This window comes from Onychostruthus taczanowskii, unplaced genomic scaffold (genome assembly GCF_017590055.1).
Source record: "Onychostruthus taczanowskii isolate IOZ18803 unplaced genomic scaffold, ASM1759005v1 scaffold63, whole genome shotgun sequence".
Lineage (NCBI taxonomy): Eukaryota > Metazoa > Chordata > Aves > Passeriformes > Passeridae > Onychostruthus > Onychostruthus taczanowskii.
Genome location: NW_024504012.1, coordinates 2,059,811 through 2,082,373, shown reverse-complemented (window position 1 = coordinate 2,082,373; position 22,563 = coordinate 2,059,811). Strand labels below are relative to the sequence as shown.

Sequence of the window (22,563 nt, the reverse complement as noted above, 5' to 3'; positions counted from 1 at the left end):
CACAGGCCCCATGGATGCTCCCTATGGAGCACAGTCAGGTGCTTTATGGCTGCCACGTCTGTTGTGGTTATGAGGGTCCCAGGACGAGGGAAGAGATGAATCTGACCCCATATTCTTAGAAGGCTGATTTATTGTATTATGATATTATATTAAAAGAAATTATATATAAACAATAGAGAAAAGGATACCTCAGAAGGCTAGAAAAGGATGAATAATAAAAACTCATGACTGTGCAGAGTCCAACACAGCTGGCTTTGATTGGTCATTAAGTAAACACAATTCACATGGAACCAATCAAAGATGCACCTGTTGGTAAACAATGTCCAGACCACATTCCAAAGCAGCAAACACAGGGAGAATTGATCAGATAATATTGCTTTTCTTTTCCTCTCAGGCTTCTCATCTTCCCAGGAGAAGAATGCTGAGCAAAGAGGATTTTTCAGAAAATATCATGGTGACACACGTCCCTGTTGGTACCTCTGGTGCTGCCCTGTGAGCTCTGTCAGGGCTCTGCAGTATGTGGAATAACCAGGTGGCATCACTGGCAGGGAGGGAAGGGCACAGCCCGAGCTCATGGCTGTGACATGGAAAATCACCCAGGATGAGTGATCACAACTGGGGATGGTTGTGGGCCTCTCTCGTGAGAGGGGACCAGGGTTTGCTTTGGTGCTGTGGAAGAAAGAGTGGTCTGTAATAAATGAGGGAGGTGTGGCTGTGCAGTGGGGAACCAAGTTCCTGTACAGCATTGTTTGAAAAGCAGCCTCTCCCAAAAGGCTGCTGTCGGCAGCCAGGGCTGTGTTGGAGAGGTTGGACTAACAAGGCAGGACTGCAGGGACTTCCCAGCATATCACATCAGCCCTTGTTAGCAGGGGCAGGCATGTCTTGTGACCTCCATCATGAGTCTGTCAAGCTCCATCTCGAGCAGTATAAGCTTTTGCCTTTTCTAATCCCGCTGTGAGATTCTTTTCTTCCCGGAATTCAAGGTAATTGCATTTAAAGAATTCAGCGATCTGTTTCCCCGGGGCTTATGTGTAACGAGCAGGCAAGACCTCCAAGGAATGAGTTCATGACAAACTGGTCAAGAAACTGGGAGCCTCCTGTAATGTCCTTATGCCTAAACACAGAGTGTGGAATCCTGTGTGGCTCCCAGCTCTTCACTAGAAAGGTGCAGCTCAGGTGTCTCTGCAGGCACTGCCTGTGTACAAAGGGTAGGGGTGGTGTGCTCAGAACTGTGCTACTGAGGCAGCCAGGTGAGAGGGAGGGGAGAGGAAGTGAATTCTTTGGAGAAAGCAGTGATCTGCCGCTGGAGCAAGTATCAGTGCTTTTTCTCACCTTTTTCTGGCACCCTGGCAGGACACAGAGGCTTGAGGTCTGAAGAATCAGACTGTAACTCAGTAAGCCAGATGCATAACAATAAAAGACAAAGTCAAAGTTGGGTCATGGCGCTCTGCAGAGGATCGAAGGCCTTGCTGGCATTTCAGTTTTGGAGGACTACAGGTGTCACTTTTTGTTTGTAACCCTATGCTCAGAAATGCCTATGTTATCAGAAATAACTCAGAAATGCCTATGTTACCTAGATTTTACTTTTCCTTCCTGGAGTTCTTCAGCCTGCAAGTTCAAGAACAATGCAGATGAACAGAAGTGCTGTTGCCTTTTAGCACCAGGGGATTAGTTCTCAAATTTCCCTGTTGCATCTCCCCTGCCTACAGCAGACTGAGCTCCTTACTGGGTCTGACCAGCTCCAGCAAGCTCCCTTTTCTCTGAGTAACTGAGGCTGTCAGTCTGAGTTCTGCTGAGCATCCAGAAGGTCTTTAGATAAGGTGATTGAAAACTGGGATGTCATGTGAGGCAACAACTCTGTGTTTAACTCTTGTGAAGCTGCCAAGTCCCATAGCAATGCTGATGGGCTCATTTGAACCATGGTTTTCATCTGGAAACTAGAAAGAGAGGGGATTATGTGGGCTTTTGGCTTACTTCTGGAAAACCAATGGCCTCTTTTCTTTATTCCCTGCTAGCAGCACAGTGGTATCACTGTACTTATCTAAAGGTATTATTCTTGTAAGAATCTGTGAGGGGTCTTAACTTCATTAAAGGTGTTTGTTTGGCAGGTAAGAATGGAAGTTCTACTGTGTCTGAAGCCAGAGTATTGCTTTTAGCTGTAAGAGGAGCTGTAGGTGTGACTCAAGCACTTGTGACACCATCATCTGATCTTCCTGCCTGCAAGCAGTTCCAAGCAAGCCCTTGCTGGTGGTGTATCCAGGATCCAACATGTGTTCAGCCAGGGACAGATTGCTTTGCAGGTCTCCTGTTTGTCCTGCTGTTCTTTCCAAGCCATGTTAGTGGCCTCTGTCCAGGGTGGATGGCATTGGATGGGGCTTTCTTGTGACCCAGAGTGGCTCTTACAAGAAGAGCAACTTTAGCCTATTCTCTTATGTGGGATTGCAGTGATTTATACCAGAACTTGAACATGGATTGTTCTGGCTAACTTCATACATTTCTTGTGCCATCTCACAGAAATAAACTGACATTTGTCTGGACATAATACTGTTAAAAACAACCTTTGATTTTCTAGGAAGCAGGATCTTCTGTTTCTTAAATTGGGGAATGTGGGGAAAAGCACATTATTCTGCATGTGCAATACCTAGCTGCCTGTTTGTATCCAATGACAGCACTGAAATATCTGTAACAAAGTTAGAGCATATAATGTGCATGGGGCCTTTGTGTTGTGCAGTAACATGGTGCTTCTTTTGCTTTTGTTTCCTGAATAGGGAAGAGGACAAGAACATTTTTGATTACTGCAGAGAAAACAACATTGACTATGTAACCAAAGCCATTCAATCAAAAAAAGTGGATGTGAATGTCACAGATGAGGAGGTATGGAGAAAAGATAAGGACCATCAATCTTTTATCTGTTTTGTGTATTAATTCACTGCTACTCCTTTTTTAAAATTCCATGAATAGAATTGTTATAACAAGGTGCTGCAACAGTTGGACAAACACTTGATTGTTGAGGCAGGGTAATCTGTTTGGAAATAGATTTCCACTGGATTTCTGGTAGTGTGGATGTCTAACTGTGGGGCTGTAGCATGTCAGATCACAAACTTAGTTCATATATTATTTTCAGCAATACCAGCAGCCACTTGCAGAGTAAAATCTTCTGCATACCTCCCTTTCCCCACTTTGTACACTAAATGTGGTCAAACAGAAGTAGAAATGAGGGAAGCAGCTTTTTTGACCCATGAAGTCTGTTCAGGTTGAAGGAGGATTTCTCACATGCCACAAGATTTTCATCATTCTCAGAGAGAGAGGAAATGAGTTGTGGCATTCACATTCTCTGAACAAAGAGACATAATTCTCTCTCTCAGAGTTTTTTCCTAGAAAAACACAGAGAGAAGAAGAGAAAAACAATTCTTATCTCTACTTACTACTCTACTTGTTATTTTGCACATGTGAAATGTGTTAAAAAAATTGTTTACCTAAAATAATTTGTCAATTAAATACTGCTAAAGATTGTTTTGTTTCCTTAACCAATTTAAAAAAGCTGTGTCCTGCCTGTTGGGAGACAGTCATGAGTTTTCTTGAATATTCCTTAGTATTCTTTGTAGTATAGTTATAATATAGTATAACACAATATATAGTTTAATAAATAGTTTAATATATATAGTTTAGTTTAATACAGTTTAGTAAAACAACTGTTCAGCATTTTGAATCAATAGAGTCAAATACCAATCATTTCCTTCATCAAGAGCACCCTAACTTTACTATAATGAGTGACAGAGGCTTTCCAGCTTCCCAAAATCAGTGACATTGTCCAGTCTTTCTCTGCTCATCAAACTCAAGCCACCATTCCCCACAGGGAGGTTTCTGGCATTGCCAGAAACCCCAAGAAAAAACAGTCTAAAACTGTGAGTTGGCTTCATCCTTTTTTTGGTAAGAGTAAACACCTGGTGGGAGCAGTTTCCTGTTGATCCTTCAGGAGTTGTGGCTGTACCAGGTTTGTCACCTTGGTTTCCCTGCTTGCACACTGCCACCTAGCCCTGTCCCTGGTCCAGCCTGAGCACAGCTCCTTCCTGCACGTTGTGTTTTGGTGAACAGATGAAGTGCTTAGACATTCATAGACTGAGACGCCACAAATTCAGTTGGGTTCTCCTGTAGCTCGAAGCAGATTTCTGCCCTCTGAGCCATGACAGCCCCGGCTGGGGCTCTGAATGCTGATGGCAGGGCCTTTTATTATTAATCAGGAATTCATGTGAATTAATTTTCAGAGGAGAGGAGGGAGGGTGTTCACAATCACGATTGGAATTTCACATCATAAATTCAATGAACTGAAACTGTCATGTGCCACACAGTCACTGCAACAGCACTGTTCCTGAGCTCCATCCTCCTGCTGATCACAGGTTACAGGAGGGGATGTCCAGGGCAGTCCCACAGAAAATGCAGCTGGAGTCTGTTCATTAATAAAAGCTCATTTTTAGGATCACATGCTTGCAATAAGTGCATGTTAGCATTGCTTTGTTCCCACTGGCAAGATACTCTTTTGTAATTAGCAGCGTTCAGAAGCTCGTATTTTCCTTTCTGTTCAAGTAATGTGCTTGTTCTGTTCAAATATGCTTGTTTTCAGCCAAAGAAATACTGTTAAAAAAATCAAAATATGTTGTGGAAGGTGAAGTATCTAAACTATGTAAGAAACCTACAAGATTACATCCTCTTTGGGCGTTATCTATGAGTCCCTGATGTAAAAGATGTCTTATTTCTAACTGGTGGGTATTAGCAGGTGGCTGTTGCAGAGTACGGGATTGATTCAGCACAGGCAGGAGCCAAAAACATCTGCCTGTGAAGGACTTGTGAGAAGATTCCCACTGGGACAAAATTCTCCCATAGATGAAACTCTCACAGCTTCAACAATTCTGGTTTACCCCAACAAATGCTCAAAACACCAAAAAAATAGCATACCAAAAGGAGGAAATCTGAAAGAAATAGTTGTTTCATCATATATTATGGAACTGAAAGCGTTGCTGGTGGTGTTTGGTATCCAGACATGTTCTTCCCAGTCTGGGAAGTAACTTCTTTTCCAATATCATGCAGGTTGATTGAAGTTTTAGAACCCATTTTAGACTAGAGATAACCCAGGCTGAGCCTTTTGTAAAGTGTACACAAGCACAGTCTTGTCATTTTTATTAACTGTTTTAGTGTTACTGTGTAAATACATCCTGCCAAATCCAAAAGCTGCCTCACCTGGCTTCTGGACATAATTCACACTATCAATCCTTTGATTTAAATACCTATAAATTGAAAATATCAGCAGGGTACATCCAAAGAGTTAACTTCTTACGAAACAAAATCTACTGAAGCACCAAATAGGCTCGTGCTAAGCTGCAAAAACACTCAGCTCAGCCTTCCCTTGGACAGTGAAGACTTGGTTGGGGTTGTAGGGTGTTTAGATTTTATTTTTATGTGATATGGTAGTACTCCATCTAATTGTATCCCCCCGACTTTGTACAAACCTGGAAGAAGTCAGTGAAAGGAGAAAGGAAATCAGGAATAAAAACATGAAGTGTGGATGAGCCAACTTAGTTAAAGCAAAAAGATTCCAGAAAGGGCAGCAGAAGAGCCTGGGGTTTAGATAGATGCACTGGGAAACTTCCAAAGCATAAGTGGCCTTTTCCCCAGAAGAAGTAAAGCTCTTCATGTGCAGCATTCAGGCCAGCATACTGCTAACAGTTTGGATATGATAAACTTCAATTTAGAATTAAACAAAGAACCTAATGACAGTAATCATGTACAAGCTTCCATTTACTGTATCTAAATTGCCCAGAGTTCAACAGAATTGCTTGCGTTCACTTATAAGAAGTAGCACAGACTAAAACAACCTGTTTTCCTTGTGTATGTCAGCAGGACTAATGGAATAAGAAATGGTCTGTGGCTGTGAAGTCACCCCAGGCACATCCTGGGAGTGTGGCTCACTTGCTGCCTTTTTGAAAATAGTATTTCTTCATCTTCTTACAAACCAGGAGCTGCTCAAAGGCAGAGATGAGTTGCTTTTGTAATTTGTGCCGAAGGCTGTGGAGGTTGTACCTAGATAATTTTTTTAAATTGTGGAACAAATGCCAGTAAACAAACATGTTACCTGTGTGCAATGTTTAAGCCCTTGCCAAAACTTCAGTGAAAGGCATCTGACAGGATGCTCACTTGATCCCTGATCCTTGAGCTTTTGAGACAGCAAGTGCCAAACTGGTGCCAGTTTGCCAAGGAAAGGACAGGGGGGAAAATGTATTTGAGGAAGGGTCACATCCTTCTGGGTTTATAGGCTTTCTCCCATTAGAAAAGCTTCACCAAACCTTTCAGAGCTCTGAAGGTGATTGACTTCCAAGTCAAGTTTACCTGTGTAATTGTAACAACAACCCTTCCATTCACTGTTTCTGCTGTCACAGGGGGATGCAGCCATTCTGTAGATATCTGTCTCTTCTTAATTACTGCTCACAGAACACTTGCCACAAGTTGGAGTGGCTCAGTGCTACCCAGCCATTATAGCTGCAAACATCGTGCCTGGAAGTGTAGTTTTATACTGTAGCACATCCATTCGGTTTGGCTTTGTTCTCCCCTTTCTCTGCTCAGGCTAATTGATGTGAAAATCATTCCCATCCATTTGTCTGCCGACTCAGTGTATGGGAGACAAATCCCTGTCCTGTGCTTTGTTTGTGAACACCCTGTGACTTGGAGCTGAGCAGAATTGATGTGCTGTTGGCTTGAGAAACTGCTGCAGGAGCTGGCCAAGCTGGCAGCAGTTAGCCAAGCAAAGCACAGAAGATTTAAAAGGCAGGGTTAGTGCACTGGGGCTATTTTTATGCCTTTTTTTTTCTTAAATACTTCAAAGGTGGGGGGGAAATGCATCCTCTCAAGTAACTTCTGCAACAACTGTTGTGTTTGAATTGGAGGGAGGGAGTACCTTGATGTTTGACTGCATCTAGCCAAGACCTCACTGCTGCAGTGCTTTCCTACGTGAAATTATTCATGTTGCTTTGAGTCTCTCACTGCTTAATGAAATAGTCATGTGGGAATTGTTTTGGGAAAGCTCAATCTGTGGCCCTTAAGATTTCTGCCACATTATTTAAGCACACAAACACATGCTATATGCTGATATAAAGCAGCAGCTGGGCAGACTAAAGAGTTTTTCAGTGTGCAGAGGTGATATCCTTGCTAAGCAAAGACTGGGACTGTATGTTATATTTAAGCTTGACTGATCACTAAGATTTATTTTAGACATGGGAAACAAGTGGATTTTGTAGCTGTATAGCTGCCTAAGTATGTTAGCTAGAGCTGTTGACTGTTATTCTGATGTTCTACAAATAGTTGTGAATATTATCCATATCTAGTTTCCACAGAGCCATTAGGGCTGAAAAAGACCTCTAAGATCATCAAGTCAAACCATTTTAAATACCAAATTTGTAGTAATGCTTTTTGTTATGCAATAAGTGGGTTGAGATTCTTCTGGAGGTATTTTTCATTCCACATTTCCTAGTGTGCTCTTGCACAGAAAGTCTCCAAAGCCCCTTGCACCCCGTGTCCAGGGCGTAGCATGCTGCAGACATTCCTTGGGTGGAACGTGTCAGCTGTTTAATAGTGCACAATTACAATGCAGAGCCATTTAAGGCACTAATTAGAAAATATTGTATCCATTTAGAGTTATGGAGAAAATATATAGGTAAGCAGAGTGTAATTACCCAAAGTGGAATTGGCCCAAGACTTGAAATCCATACTCCTGCAAATAGCACAAGGAGATTTTTAATGACTGTGGATGATCAGGCTTCAGGGTTTTGTCTTGTTCAAAAGGCACCATGTGTAGCAGAACCAGCCTGCCAGTGTCATGGGCAGGACCAGTTGCACAGTGCTCTGGTACCCCTGTGCTGTCACAACTAACTGTTGGTTTTCCTTTATTGGTCTCAGACAAGTTCAGCACCAATAAAAAAAGATTATCCTTATCCAGAGACAAATGCAAACCAACATATTTTAGCCCCTAATCTGTAGCATGGATTTTGATATAAAAGATAGAAGTGCCTTTATTTTATCATGTAATTGTATGATGAATACATTTGAATAATTGCAATATTATTCCTCTATATATATATATATCAAAACACTGAAATAATCTGCTGAAGTATTTCTTGCTATTGTGCGTATTTCAGATGTGCCTCTTCCTTTTGAGATAAACAGCTGTGGCTTGAAAAAAGTTGGTATTTGTTCAACTGAAATCCTAAGTCTTAAGTAATTACCAGTCCAGAGATGAGTTAAGGATGCTAAATGTGAATTAAAGATCTCTCCATATTTACCAATTGTTTTAAGTTGTACTCCTTCCCCCTTGTAGACTTTGATAGGGGTGTTGGGTGCAAGAATATAAATCATTAAATGGCCTGTGGATGTCATCAGTGCTTCCATAGAAAGTCACTGTCAGAAAATTCATTCTAATGCAAGGTTAATCAGTGTAACATTAAAATTACATGTTACAAATTAATTAGTGGCTGGGTCAAAAAGAGTGAATTTCCTGACTTAAAATCATGCTCTACGTCTGCTTGCCTGCCCAGGAATATCCAGCAGAAGCAGTGTGAGCTTTGGTCACAGGTGTCTTCTGCCCCTCCTGCTTTCTGGCACTGTGGCCAGGAAATTTGGCTGACAGTTCCCATTAGCAGATAAATGAGTTGCTCACCTTGTTCCCCACTGCTTTGTCAAGAGATTTATAGCCAGGCATGGGCTAATTTAAATGATTTCTTTTGTGAGGGTCTGTGACTGTTTTCCTTGGCATATTGAAAAACACAGGTCAGTCTGATGGTGTCACAGCTTGAGGGAGGTGATTCCTGGTGATCTGCAGGGTGATTTCCAAGAAATCCCATACAAGTGTGCTGTCCTAAACCAGGAGAGTTAGATAGAACATTAAGGCTAATTTGCAAAGTGTACATAGGAGGTTTTCTTCTTTGTTTGCCATCTCAAACTACTTTGAGTTCACAGAATCCCAGAATCACTGGGTTGGAAGAGACCTCCAAGATCATCGAGTCCAACCCAGCCCCAACACCCCAACTAAACCCTGGCACCCAGTGCCACATCCAGGCTTTGTTAAACACACCCAGGGATGGTGACTGCACCACCCCCCCGGGCAGCCATTCCAGAGCTTTATCACTCTTTCTGTGAAAAACTTCTTCCTGATATCCAACCTGTATTTCCTTGGTGCAGCTTGAGGCTGTGTGCTCTGGTTGTGTCAGTGCTGCCTGGAGCAAGAGCCCAGCCCCAGCTGAGCACAGCCACCTTTCAGGGGGTTGTAGATAGTGGTAAGGTCACCCTGAGTCTCCTTTTCTCCAGGCTAAACAACCCCAGCTTACCTTTCTCAGGGATCCTAAGCTACTTCCCATGCTCTTGGGCATGCAGGAAGATCTGAACTTCCATTACTTCCATCCCATGGTGGCAGACACCTGTAGAAAGGGGATGGGAAGAAAACTCTGACGGTTTGGGAGGTGCTGGAGGTATGGATGCAGCAGCCTGCCCAAAAGAGGACAGTCAGGGGTACCTGCCCAGACACCCAGTTTTAATCTTCTCTTCCAGCAGAAGCAGGAGCCATGGCTTGAGTGCTTCAGACGTGCCAGAGGAATGAGCTTTTGGGGACTTGGCATCCAGGTGACTTAGGCAGCATTGAATAGCCTATCTTTGCTGTGTAAGTCATTGCTCCCAGAAAAGTCAGAGGTGCCAAAATCCTAAATCTATACGGGAAAACAAATTATGTGCTGACTCCTGCGTTTCATACTTCACTGCTTTTCCCCTCTAAATTTCTAGCTGGCTTGTGGGTGTGATGCTAAATTAATGAAAAATTGAACTATGTGTCACTTTTGACATTTCTAGCATTATTGTGGAAGTCCAAATTACCAGTAATAGTAAGTGACATACTAGTATTATTTTGTATTTATTATTAAGTCTGTGTTAATTTTTGTATTGGTGCTTATTGCTTAATAGCAAGACTGATTTTCCATGGGGTTGGGTTTGGTTTGGTTTGGTTTGGTTTTTTTGCTTGGCTTTGTTAATTTTCTCCTGGCTGTTTCAGGGCCGAGCTCTGCTCCACTGGGCGTGTGACAGAGGACACAAGGAGCTGGTTTCAGTTCTGTTACAGAACGCTGCTGATGTGAACATCCAGGTAAGAGGGAGCACAGAGGTAAATTGGATTGATGTGTTACACAGCCTCCTGACCAAAACTTTCCATGGAGCTGAATTCTTCCCAAACTCCACAGCAAGTTCTCTCGGGGTATTTGTCATGGAAAAGCTGCTGCATTCTGGTGAGACCCCACCTGCAGTGCTGCATCCAGCTCTGGGGCTCCAGCACAGGAAGGACATGGACCTGTCAGAGCAAGTCCAGAGGAGGCCACAAAGTTGATTACAGGGGTGGAGCACCTCTCCTATAAGGCTGAGGGAATTGGGATAGTTCAGCTTGGAAAAGAGAAGGCTTCAGGGTGACCTAATTGCAGCCTTCCAGCACCTACAAGAAAGACAGACTGTTTATAAGATCATGTAGTGACAAGGGAGAACAACTGAAACTGAAAGAGGTTTAGATTATATATTAGGAAAAAGATTCTTCCCTGTGGGGGTAGGAAGGCCTTAGCACAGGTTGCCCAGAGAAGCTGTGGCTGCCCCATCCCTGGAAGTGTTTAAGGCCAGGTTGAACAGAGCTTGGAGGAGCCTGATCTAGTAGAAGGTGTTGCTGCCCACACGTTTGGAACTAGATGATCTCTAGTGTCCTTTTCAACCCAACCCATTCTGGGATTCTCTTATAAGAACATGCAAAAAAAGTAATCTGGGAAAAATAACAGAATTTTGAGCAAGTGAGGTTTGCAGGCCACATGTCTGAGCTTACCTAGCACCAGTTTTAGGATGTCTGAACAGACCAGGTTTTGACCTAAACTGGTTCAGCAACCACTTTGCAAATGGTTTCTTCCAGCCAACCAGTCTGCCAGTGCTCCTGAGTCAACACTCCCAGTTCTGTCAGTTTGTTGTAACTAAGGGCTGGCCTTAAATGTAAATGTGATTATATTCAGAAATAATTGTCCAACATATTCCTGTCAGATTATGATTGATTGCTCTTTACCATCACGACACTTTTTGGCTCTGCTCTCCTTCTCAGTTTGGACATAGAGACACCTTTGCTGATGAATCTTTGAGCTCTTACTGGTGAGACCTGAGCAGCCTTCAGTAAATGCCTGGGTCATTTGTAAGAGGTGAATGTGAAGCAGAGCTGCAGTCTGAAGGCTTGTGGGCAGAGCTGTAGTGTTCACAAGCTACAGATAGATGTGTTGGTATTTACACACACACCCAGTTGTTGTAAAAAAGTCTGTGTTGCCCTTTCCTGGGCAGAATTTCAGGTGGGATGGGTATGAGGAAGCACAGCTCTCTGGTGGCTGGTGAGATCTGTATGTTTGTGCTTAGGTCTCCAGGGTTTCAGCTGTAGTGGATTTAATAGGAGTTTTTCCTGACACAGAAGAGGGGTAGAGTGAATCCAGTGCAAATGGGGGGCTTTGCACATCCTGTCCATCTCCTGTCAGTCAGAGCCAGTGAGTGCTGTGTTGGATACAGACAGGAACAGCTTTGTGTTGAAATTGGGAAGGAGTGGAACCAGGCTCCTGCCCATTCCCTTCGCCCTGGCAGCCTGGGAGGTGGTTCTGGGTTCTCTCTGAAACATCTCTTTGACACTTGTATCATTCCATTGGAGGTGAAGTCTGACTCTCAGAAGTAAAAGCAAAAGAGAGAATCATCATATTTTTTCCCCCCAAGTATTAATTTTCTGTTAAATTCTTCTCTTTTCTTTTTGATACATTGCACATTTTCTAACCAGATTATTTTTGGCCAGTAACAAAAGGTTAATAATAGTCATAAAAAGAAAAATCAATCTTTGATATGTTTTTCCCCACCAGGGTAATAAAGGAGAATTTTTTATAAAGGTCTCTGTTTGCACGTAGGTGTGTTCCCAGAGAAAGCAGACACATTTTTATTCTCAGCCATATATAAATTGCAATAACATTTCAAGACTTTGTGACTTAATGTTTATTTCCTTTTTTTTTTTTTTTTTAATTCTGACCTTTACCCTGGAAGAATTCACATCCAAACCAAAAGCAGGAGAAATTGTAAGAGCAACCAGAAGAAAAAGGGAGAGGGAGAAACTCTGGCTTCCTAACAGACCATAAACACCACAGCACCTGCTAAAACACATTACCAAAGGCACTATCAGTTAATGTGTAGGCTGTACAGAACAATGGGTTCAGTGAGAGGGGATATCTGCTGAATGGGTGATGCTGTTTTTCCAGAGTGACGTGCTCCCAGCACAGGTTTCCTTCATACCTCTGTCCAAGCAGCCTCCACAATCCCACCTGCCTCTCCAGGTTTTCAGGAATTCTTCTGTCTTGTTCAGTTTTGCAGCAGCACCTTCATTCAGGCAGCATGAGAGATAAAGAATAAATTAGGGATTATGAGGGTTATGAGCAGGTAGTGAAGGAGAGGAATGCTACAGACCAATTTTTTTTTAATTGCCTGTGCTTTAGTATGGTTCTAAAAAGTTAGTCAAACAGCATGACAGATTTATGCTCTCTTCCATTACCTTTTTAATAAATGTTCTTCCATCTTGGCTCGTTTGCAGTGTGCTAAAGGATTTAGCTGCCCTAAGCAGGCAGTGACAGTGGTGCTCTGCTGGGTGACCTGGAGCAAGTCTCACTGTGCCTGTAGATGTGCCTTAACACATTTTTGCTGCCTTATCTTAGGTACCTTTATACTGTCTGTTGTCAGAGAACTGCAGTGTCTGGATCAAAAGGGTCTGCAAGAGTCAGCTTATTGCTCTTTGCTGATAAACAGCTTTAGGAGCAGGAAGAGAGATCTCCTGGCTCTGCTCATTCTTGGATTTTAATTCTGGGAATAACCCCATGCCCCTGGACTGCAGTGATCCAGTGCCTGTGCTTTTTGTTTCAGCAGTGTTGCTGCAGTTTCCAAAGGGTGGTCACTGAAAAGCTGCAGCCACTGAATCCTCTGCTCGTTCATAATTAGCTCTAATAGCACATTTGAAAAGAGGTGCTAAAGCAATTGCCATGGGCAAGGGAATGCAAAAAGGCAACAGGCTGTTCTGCTTTGTTGGGAAGGGGCATTTGTGTAATTGAATTATCTAAATCTCCAGTGCCGGGGGCCATGTCAAAGTGGGTGGTGGGATGGTGTTTTGGAGCTCTGCTGGAAATACCCAGAGCTTGGAGCTCAGTCTGAGAACAGCCTCCTTCACTGGAGCTGTTTGCCTAATCCAGCAACATAACAGTTGGTAACATCATGTTAAGGTAAAGGTTTCTAAGCATAACTCAGTGGTAACATGAGTTATGAAGGGCTCAGCAACACGATTATAATATCCATATCTAGCTTTAAAACATAAGAAGACACAAATTTTCCTTGCAGAGGATAAGTAACAAAGGAAAACCCCTTTCCTCTATGGGGATAGCACCTTCTGGATGTGAGGTGCTGCTCAAGCAGCTTTCAGAGGAGCTCCTTTAGTGTATTTGGGGGACATAAAACACAGACTTTCTTCCTGGACTTCCTGTGGCTGCATTTTGTTTCATTTGTGGGTACTCCATACTCATGCATGTGTTCATGGCATGCCCTTGGGAGTATATGGGGAACTATCTGGGAGTGGTGCTCAGCAGCTCAGCTTACTCTGGTAAAGCTTTTCAAGCCTATCTGGCCATGTGAGGAAGTCTTAACATAAATATTGTGAGTTGTAAAGGGAACTGTATCACTTGACACACAGGATAATTAAGGGCTGTGTACAGATCTATGGGGTAGAGCAGCTGAGTTTCAACCATATCTAAATATTTTATGATTTTTAAACTGCATCATTGTGCAATTATCAATGTTATGGTGATTATATTCTGAATTTTTTCTCTAATTCTGACTAAAAGGATGAAAAAAGCTGTAACTGATCTTCACTTTTTGTTTCCTTACTTTTCACTTTCTTGGTAATGTGCAGATCAGTGCACTAAGACTTTAAACCACTGGTCAGCAATTTCTCAGTAGTCACTTGTGGACCCTTCAGGTGTTTGAGAAGGAAACTTGAGACCAAAGCTGAAAATCATCAGGTTAAGAAACCTGTTGCTAGTATATGTGGGGTTTATTTTATTCATTCCTAGATAGTAGTAATTTCAGTGAAAAGCATCTGGTGTCTGTGCTGTCTGCAGAGAGCATTGGTTGATTTTTGATACAAATCCAGTGTTGGATTTGTATCTTGTACCAGTTCATGCAAGGCTGCTCAGTCATATTTGTGCACTGAGGTGGTGCTTGTCAGCATATTTTGAGTTAGATTGGGGTTTTTCTTCCTTTTTTTTTTTTTTTTTAAGGTACTTAAAGTAACATGGTTGCCTCCCCAGATTGTCTTTCTCCCAGTTCCCAACTTCCCTCCTCTATTTGCATCCTAAGACTGGTGATCAGAGTGTTCCTGGAGACATGGAACATGGAGCAGCCATCCCCTTGTAATACCTTCACTGACTGGGGATAAAAAAAAAGAAAAAACCTTTTCAAATGAAGACAATACAAACATAATAAATGGCAGGGAGGGTTCATCTCCCTCATGACTCAATCCTTTTCAAACAACATTATTATTGACTGACCTATTGGTTGCCAAAAAGGAAAATCAATTGTACTAGAAGTAGTTGCTGGGCCACGGATCATGGTACTAACCCAGCAGAGACAGGTTGATTTTTATCAACTATCCAAAGACTAATTTCCACCATTAGCTAAAAATTAAGTAAAAATTATGGATATGTCGAAGATTGCTAAGATTGGTGGTGTGTTGGTTTTGTGTGTTTGTGTGGGTTTTCTGTTTTCCTGTCTGACTCTTAAAAGGCTTGTGTCTGTATAGGGTAAAAAGAAGCAAGGAATAGTCAGGCCTGCTTGCATGCCTGCTTTTTTTTCTTTTCAGCCTTCTTCATTTGGATTTCACAGCAAGTGTCTGGTGTTGGAGGCATGTAGATGTTTAAAAATTAAGCTGGTCTCAGCAAATGTGCATCCCTTCCCTGCCTCCTGCACCAAACATTAGTCATGCCCTCATGATCCTGTGCCTGTAGGGAGATGGAGAAATTGATTTGGATGTTTTGGCTGTTGTGACCAAGGACCACAGGCTCCATCTACACATCTTCCCCTCTCCCCAGTGAGATGGGGATGCAAACACACTTGTGAGTAGGGTGCCAGCTGCCAGAGTCCTCTGCTGTTATGACCATTGTCTAAACCTGGCTGAGATTAAATAGGAATACGACAGCCTTGTGTCCTTGCAGTTAATGTCCCTAGGATCAATTTCTCCCTAAATATACTAAAAGCCTGGCTCATAAAGCCTGTCCTGTCCTGGACCTGATACTGCAGCAGAGGCTTTGGTTATAGGTATGCTCACAGCAAGCAAAGGATGTCACAGCTACTGCTGAATTGACCACTGCTGTGGGAGAGAGCTACAGGGGCAAATGCATGGGAATACTAAACAGAGATGAAAAGCAAAGCAATGAGAGCAGATTTATTAACCACAGTAGTGTCCTTCTTACCTTAACCACCCCCCATCCCATCCCTGTCTCAGTATTTCCGTGGTCAGGTTTGTTAAGCAGATCTCTGAATACTCTGGAGCCCATACCCCTTCAGTTTTGACACTGCTGCCAGTGGGTGTGAAAGCCATTAGCCAAAAGAAAGGAGAGATCTGCTTAGTGACAGAGGGTAGCATTCTACATTAAAGCATTGACATGGTGCCAGTCACACAGTTATTACAGGTGGCACAGCTCCATGTCTCTCCTGCGGGTCTCTCTGTGGAATGTAGATTGGCAGCAGGTTGAATGTTAAATGGTCACCACTCAGCAGATGCTGTTTTTACCTACTGGGAGAAAAGTCCCTTTCAGCAGAAACATTTGCAAAATATTTGCACTCTAAATATATGCTGGGAAAGGCAGAGATTTACCCCTGGTTTGCTTCTTAGCTTCTGAAGCCACCTCAGGCCTCATCAACACTAACCAGCTGATGAGATGTTTCCTTCTGCTTGTCCAGGCTGGGCTTTTTTTTAGCATTGTTTCTTCCTATCTTCCAGCTTGACATATCCAGTCTTTGTTTCTTCTGCTCCCTGTAGACAGATGAATCACTGTTTCATGGCTGGTGCAGCAGAGCAGTTGGCACCCTTGCAAGCAGCCCATGTGCAGCGCTGCCTGCAAAGCAGCTCACTAGCCAGGAACTGCTGCAGGCTCCTGTGTCCTGCAAAACCAGTGTTTGAAAAGTGAAATCCAAGAGCTGGCCTTGAAAAAACTCACAGTGGTCTCTGCTGCTTTGCCCTCAAAGGCTAAAACTGCTTTTGGGGTAATCAAAAGGTAGGGTTTAAAAAGCCAGGACCGAGGACAGTGGCACATTTTAGTGGCTTGTGGGCCTTGTACTGGGGGCTGTGCTGTGCTGAGGGAGGCATTTCCATGGGCACTGCTGGGCCAGGAATGCAGACTGGCAGGAGGCACACAGTTTTAGCTCAGGAAGCCTTGTGCTTGATTCCATGCCTGACACACAGCTCTGTTGTACGCTCCCTGTCAGTGCTCACAGTAGGCAGGAGCCAGCAGCAGCAGTGAGCTTTGAGGTCATGCAGGTTGCACCGTGGAGGAGAAACAGATACCTTGCTCCCCTCCGTCTTCATGTGTCCCTGCAGAGGCAGGAAAGAACCTTACCTTGAATGCCTCCCCTCGAGGACATGGGCTGGCCCTTGGTCCCAGGGTCATCTTTGAAATCAGCATGTGTTAAAACACCTGTAATTCCTGAGGTCATTGTTGGAAATGCTTTAGCCCCTCATTAAGGTGTTTGGGTAACTGGGCAAACAGGATGCCACTGGCAGCCAAGCTGGTTCTTCAGGTGAAGAATCACCCTAGGAATGGTCTCTAATCACCCTAGGAGTGGTCTCTAATCACCCCAGGAATGGTCTCTAATCACCCCAGGAATGGTCTCTTATCACCCCAGGAATGGTCTCCAGCCTTGCTTCATTTCCTATGGCTTTGGTGTCACTCCTCCATGTCAGAGGAACCACCAAGCCATCAGCTACTCTTTGCTCAGGAGAGATGGTTCCTCTCACATCTTCTTTTACCATCAGCCTCTTGGAAAAGCTTTCCCTGTTTTAAAGAAGTTCTGCCACTCACCTTCTCCCTGAGAACTTCTCAATTTGAAAAAGTCTCAAGGCTTTATTTCCAAATGGAATTCTATATTCATCTGTTGTCAGTAGCTGTTTCTTCTGGTTTGCTCTAAAAATCAAAACCAACAAACCCATACAGAACAAAAAAAAAAAAAAACAAAAAACAAAAACAACAACAACAACAACAAAAAAAAAAATCTAGGTAAATCATTAGGGCATCTCAAATTTGCAGTCTTCAGCACAAAGTACTTTTGTTAAGTTTTGCTAAATAAGATTGTTCTAATGCTTTAGATATTGGGGCAGTAACTCTTTAAGCTTATTTTGGTTAGATTTTAAGTAAGATTTTTCATTATTATAGCTGCATGGATTGTAAGTGGCAGAACAGCACTGAAAATGGCAAAGCTAATTTAGTAGGCTCCTGTTTCTCAACTTGTACATGTTACTTTTGCATCCATGAGGACAGTGTCAGTGCAGGACAGTTTCTAGCTCAGAGTCATGTGTCTGGTGGCAGGGAAGAGTGAATGCTTAGGAGACAGAGGAGAGTAAGCATACAGTGATAATTTCATATATCTTCCCAGAATCCAGGGCTTGGAGGCTTCCTGAACCACTGTTACTATTTTTGCACTTCTGGATTTTTCTTTGATAAATTTCTTTAGTCCCTCTTTGAATTCCCAAACTTGATGCTAGTGGGATTCCTATGGTTTAACTGTCCATTTGCTTTGCACTTGTCCTGATCATTTCATGTGAGAGCCCATTTTTCTTGTGTAATGAGAAACACTAATTGTTCCCCCAGTTATCTTCTCTGTTCTGCTTTTGACTTTATTGGCCTCCTTGATTCCCCTTGATCACTTCTTTTTCAGACTGAGGAGTTTTATCTGTTTAATCCTACCCCATTTGGAAGCTGCTCAGTAACTTTGTCACTTGTCATTCTTTGGTCATTTCTAGTTCTTCCTTGTTGCTCTCAGATGAAGGGAGCAGCACTTCTCCCAGTGCTCAAGCTACAAGTGTAATATGAGACATAATGAAGCAATATAGTGATGTTTTCTTATTTCCTTTTTTCTCCCCCCAGTGCCTCCTTGTTGTTTGTTTTTTATTAACTGCTGTTGAATACTGAGCTGGTGTTATAGAGTTGTCTGTAGTAACTCATGATCTGTCTCCACAGTGGTAGTATTAGCTAGTTCAGAGCCTATTGCTCTGGATTTAGACTGAAGATTGTTTTCCACATATGCATTACTTGGTGATTTTTAGAGTTGAATTTCATCTGCAGGCTTTTCACCCTGTCACCTTTAGATCCTTTTGTAGCATTTTACAGGCAGCTTTTGGTTTAAAGGACTTGGATAATTCACTCCCAGCCTGCTTTCCCTGTTCCCTTCTGTGCACTGAACAACCCAGGCCCTTGCACAGATCCCTCAGAGGCTCCAGCTCTCATAAACAATTGTGCAAGCTGGTTGTTTACTCCTATTCAATCTCTAATTTTGTAATCACTTCTCAAGCAAAGACCTTCCCCCTTGCTCTATGATAGCATCATTTAATAGTCTTTGGTGAGAGGGTGTGTCCAGAGGTTTTTGGAAATCCATGTGAACAGGCATCCCCACTCGTGTGGGACAGCAGAGGCTGGTGCCATCTTCTCTCTGCCTGTCACAGAAAATCTACTCAGTTGCTCCCTTTTGTAACAAAACAAGTAAATCCTGTCTTGGAGCAATCTTCCAGTTGGTCTAACACATAAATGGACTGTCTCACCTTAGACATTCCACGTTGCAAGGAGTCTTCCCTCCTCTTTTAACAGTGCTCAGCTTGGCTGGAATAGAAGTTTGTTACAAAGCAGAGGCCTGAACTTCCACAAAGGTGTGTTGTGCTCACTCTCAGGCTAGGAGGTGCCTGTCTGCAGGCTGGGTACCAGCATTGGAAGAACTGTTGAACTTCCATCATCTAAATCCGTTTCTGCTGTTCCAGCCAATTAAACATTAAAATGAGCGTGACAAATAAGTGTTTGTTTATGGGTCAGTAACTCCGGAGTGTGGCCGTGACATGACGGCCCGAGACAATCCATTTCAGGGCAGGCCTGGGCAGCCTGACATCCTTGGGTGTGTAATTGCTTTTATAGGGAAAGGGAAGCAATAAGGATAATGCAGCTATCAGGCCCCGACTCACTAGTTCAGAAACTTCCCCATGCCAATCAAATTCCTTTGGTATTCAACCAGTTTTAGGCTTGTTCCAAAGGCATTATTGTGCTGTCAGAAAATATCCTGATGGATACATGCATTCTCTCCAGTGTTGGATGTTACCTTCTTGGTTTTGTCCACCAGCCAGCCCTCAGTGCACACTTTATGGCAATAGACAGGCCTGTCTTGTCCCTCTCCCTTGTTTCCCCTTCCCCTATTATATATATATTTTTTTCAGCACTATTAGATTATTAAATGCTTAATGACTATTCCATTCCTGCTAACTATACTTTTGATGAGCTGCAGTAATAAAACTTTGTAACAGAGAAGTGTGTGTCTGGTTCCTTTATAGGAAGGGCACATTTGGGGAGCTGAAGTAATGGGGGATAAAACTCAATTAATGAATAGAAATAAAAAGAAGTAAATGAGGTAATCAAACTCAGAGAAATTAGTATTGGCAGGTCTTGAATGATGCTCTTGGATGAACAATCTTTCAAAATCCTTCCTTGTATGCCTCTGCTGTCTCTTTATTTATTATTAAAATAACATGATCCATGAGGCGCTCGGGGTGACTCCCAGCCTAGCTAATTCTAATTAATCCAGTCAGGGAGAGCAGCAGGGTAAGTGGAGCAGTCTATCGGATTGAAATTCATAACTTAATTGAGGTCAAAGTCCTGGGTTGGGAGAACAAAAGTCTTTCACTGGGACCAGGCAGATCAATAGCAATAAATATCTGGCTTGGATGCAAGTAGCTTATAGTGACGGATTATCTGACACTGGCCAGAGGTCTTGGTCTTGTTCAGGGCAAAGTCCTATGGCATCTACAGTGGAGGGTGACTTTTGCCAGTGTTCCCTCCAAAACCCCAAAGAACTCTTGAAGGACTCATGGGACCCTCAGGAGAAGGATGTCCATACAGAAGTCCACATGAGTCATGCTGAAATTTGATTTCTCAAGGTACAGGTGTCTCATCAGTAGCACAAGGGCAAGTGTCACATTAGTGCTGATGGAGGCTGGAAGAAGTTGTTCAGGCTTACAGGAACTTGGAGCTAAATCACAGTTTGTCCAGAAAAAGACCTTTAGGATCAGGGGAAGCTGAACCGTGGATGGATGGGCTTTATGCCAAGTCTGTATTTATAGCACGTTTACATAGGAGGACAGAAGAAGGTTGGAAGAGGGAAGTGCAAATACTCATTAAGTGGGATTTGTAGTGTGAGAGAAAACAGCAGAGGCAGATGTGATGTTGCCTGTTCTTCAGAAAAGCATCCAGTATCTGCTGTGACCTCCAAAATCTTCTGTTCCAAGGGGTTTGCATGTGCTAAGGATGGCTGTTTTCCCAAGCCCTTGCCCAAGCATGACTTTGGGCATTGCCTGAACTCCTAAACCAGAGAGGAAGCCTGAGGTCCTGGCCTGGGATCTGTGGCCTTGCACTGTGCATACATCTTTCCCTGGGAGTGGGCACTGAAATACTCATCAATACCTGCAACTGAAGAAGCTTCTCTGAACTTTGAAAGAAGCGGGTCCTTCGGCTGGAGTTCAGAATTAAAATGCAATCTTCACCTAGGCCGTTATTAATGCGCCGTTTATGCAGATTGGAGTGTTCTGCTCCTATCCTCTTTGCAGAGGACAAATCCTGCTGTGGTCAGCACTTGATACATCCCAGATGGATGTTGTTCTGCCAATGCACTTCAACACAGCTTGGAAGAGAGATGGAAACCGCAGCTTGGACCCAGCCAGGGACTTGGTTTGACACACCTGCTCCTGCTATTAACACTGCATGAGGCTAGAGCATCTCTTCTTGTCCAGCTTGCCAGAAATGTTCAGAAGATCTCTTTGTCTCCACAGGTCAGGTTTCCAGGTGTAGGGCAAAAGCCTTGGCTGGTCAGGTGTCAGGTTTTAATGTGATGAACAAGTGTTGGTTTTCCTGCGTGTGTAAATGGTACTCCTGTACCCTCACACCCTTTTGAAACTGTCTCTGGGAAACACCTCTTGTTTTCCACTACAAGACATTTGCTTTGTGTGGACAGAATGCAGTGAACAAGGCAGCTGTTCAGTACATACATGTATATATATATATATATATATACACACACACACATACAGTTGCTTTTTCTATGTACTACTGTTATACAATACTACTGGCTATTCTGCTATATACTACTTTCCTCATTCATGTCCCATCCATGGCATAACCTTCTCCTTCCAAGGTGGTGGTTTCACTTGTTAGAACCCTAGTTACTGAGCATTTTAGACAAAAACCAAAAAATCTGTTATTCACTCTCCAGATTCTTGGATTATTTGTGTGTTCCTGCTTCATTCCTGCCCAGCCTGTACAAGAGCAAAAACTTCCTGAGGCTGTTAAACACTGCAAGCAAAACTGCACTGGCAGCTGTCATCAAGGGGAGAAGGGGTTGAGTGATTTATTTTGCTGTATATAAAAACTAACAGAAAAATCCAAGTACTGAACAATTCATGACTTAACAGCAAGATCTTGAGAGCAACACATCTTGAATATACAGAATTTTGAAATTGCACTGTAGTTTGTGTCATGGCTCTTCTAAGGTTTAGAAGGAAAATAATTTAGAATATGAACATTGCCATTTTTTCCTCTTTGTAGAGCCACACCTGTGCTGCAGGTGAAAGAATTTGCTTTTTTTGTCATTTGAGAGAAATGACAAGATCTGTCCATTCAGAGCTGGGTTTCCACAGTTACCTATGTTATTAAAAAACATAGCAGTAGATGCCTGGATCTGTAGAATATCTGTGGATTCAATGAAGAAATTCTGTTTATGGCTCTTTTCAGAGTCAAGTTTAGGTTTCTAATTCTCCAGTTTTGCTACAGAATCCCAGCGTGACCTTGAACAAGTCACTTGATTTCTTTCTGCCATGGTTTCCCATTTGGGAAATGGTGGGGCAAATAATCGTTTTTTATCTCATGGATATAACAAGATTATAAAAATATGGTACTTTTAAGAACCTTAGAAAACTGATGAAATGAAATTAAACAGATCCTGCAGTCCGGATAAAATGAGATGAAACAAGCATGAAACTATTAGTGAAAGAAATGTTTCTTTATCTTCTGCAAATAAAAATGCAAAGTGATTAAGTGGGTCTTTTCTAGCTATTAGCAATAGCAGCTCTAGCCAGCTGACTTCTGCCACCCTTGTAAATTAATTTGTGGGGTACAGTCCTGAATTTAGTATCCTCACAATAAATACCCTTAA

General features: G+C 42.8%; 1 protein-coding gene across 1 annotated transcript in view; it reads left to right on the top strand.

Annotated features, from left to right (window-relative positions):
- The window catches only part of ACBD6 (acyl-CoA binding domain containing 6), an 82,187-nt gene that overhangs the window by 32,776 nt on the left and 26,848 nt on the right, over positions 1-22,563 (top strand). Inside the window, exons 5-6 of the mRNA XM_041420202.1 lie at positions 2,769-2,874; positions 10,082-10,171. Coding sequence (XP_041276136.1) covers positions 2,769-2,874; positions 10,082-10,171 — 196 coding nt within the window. The remainder of the gene's footprint in view (positions 1-2,768; positions 2,875-10,081; positions 10,172-22,563) is intronic.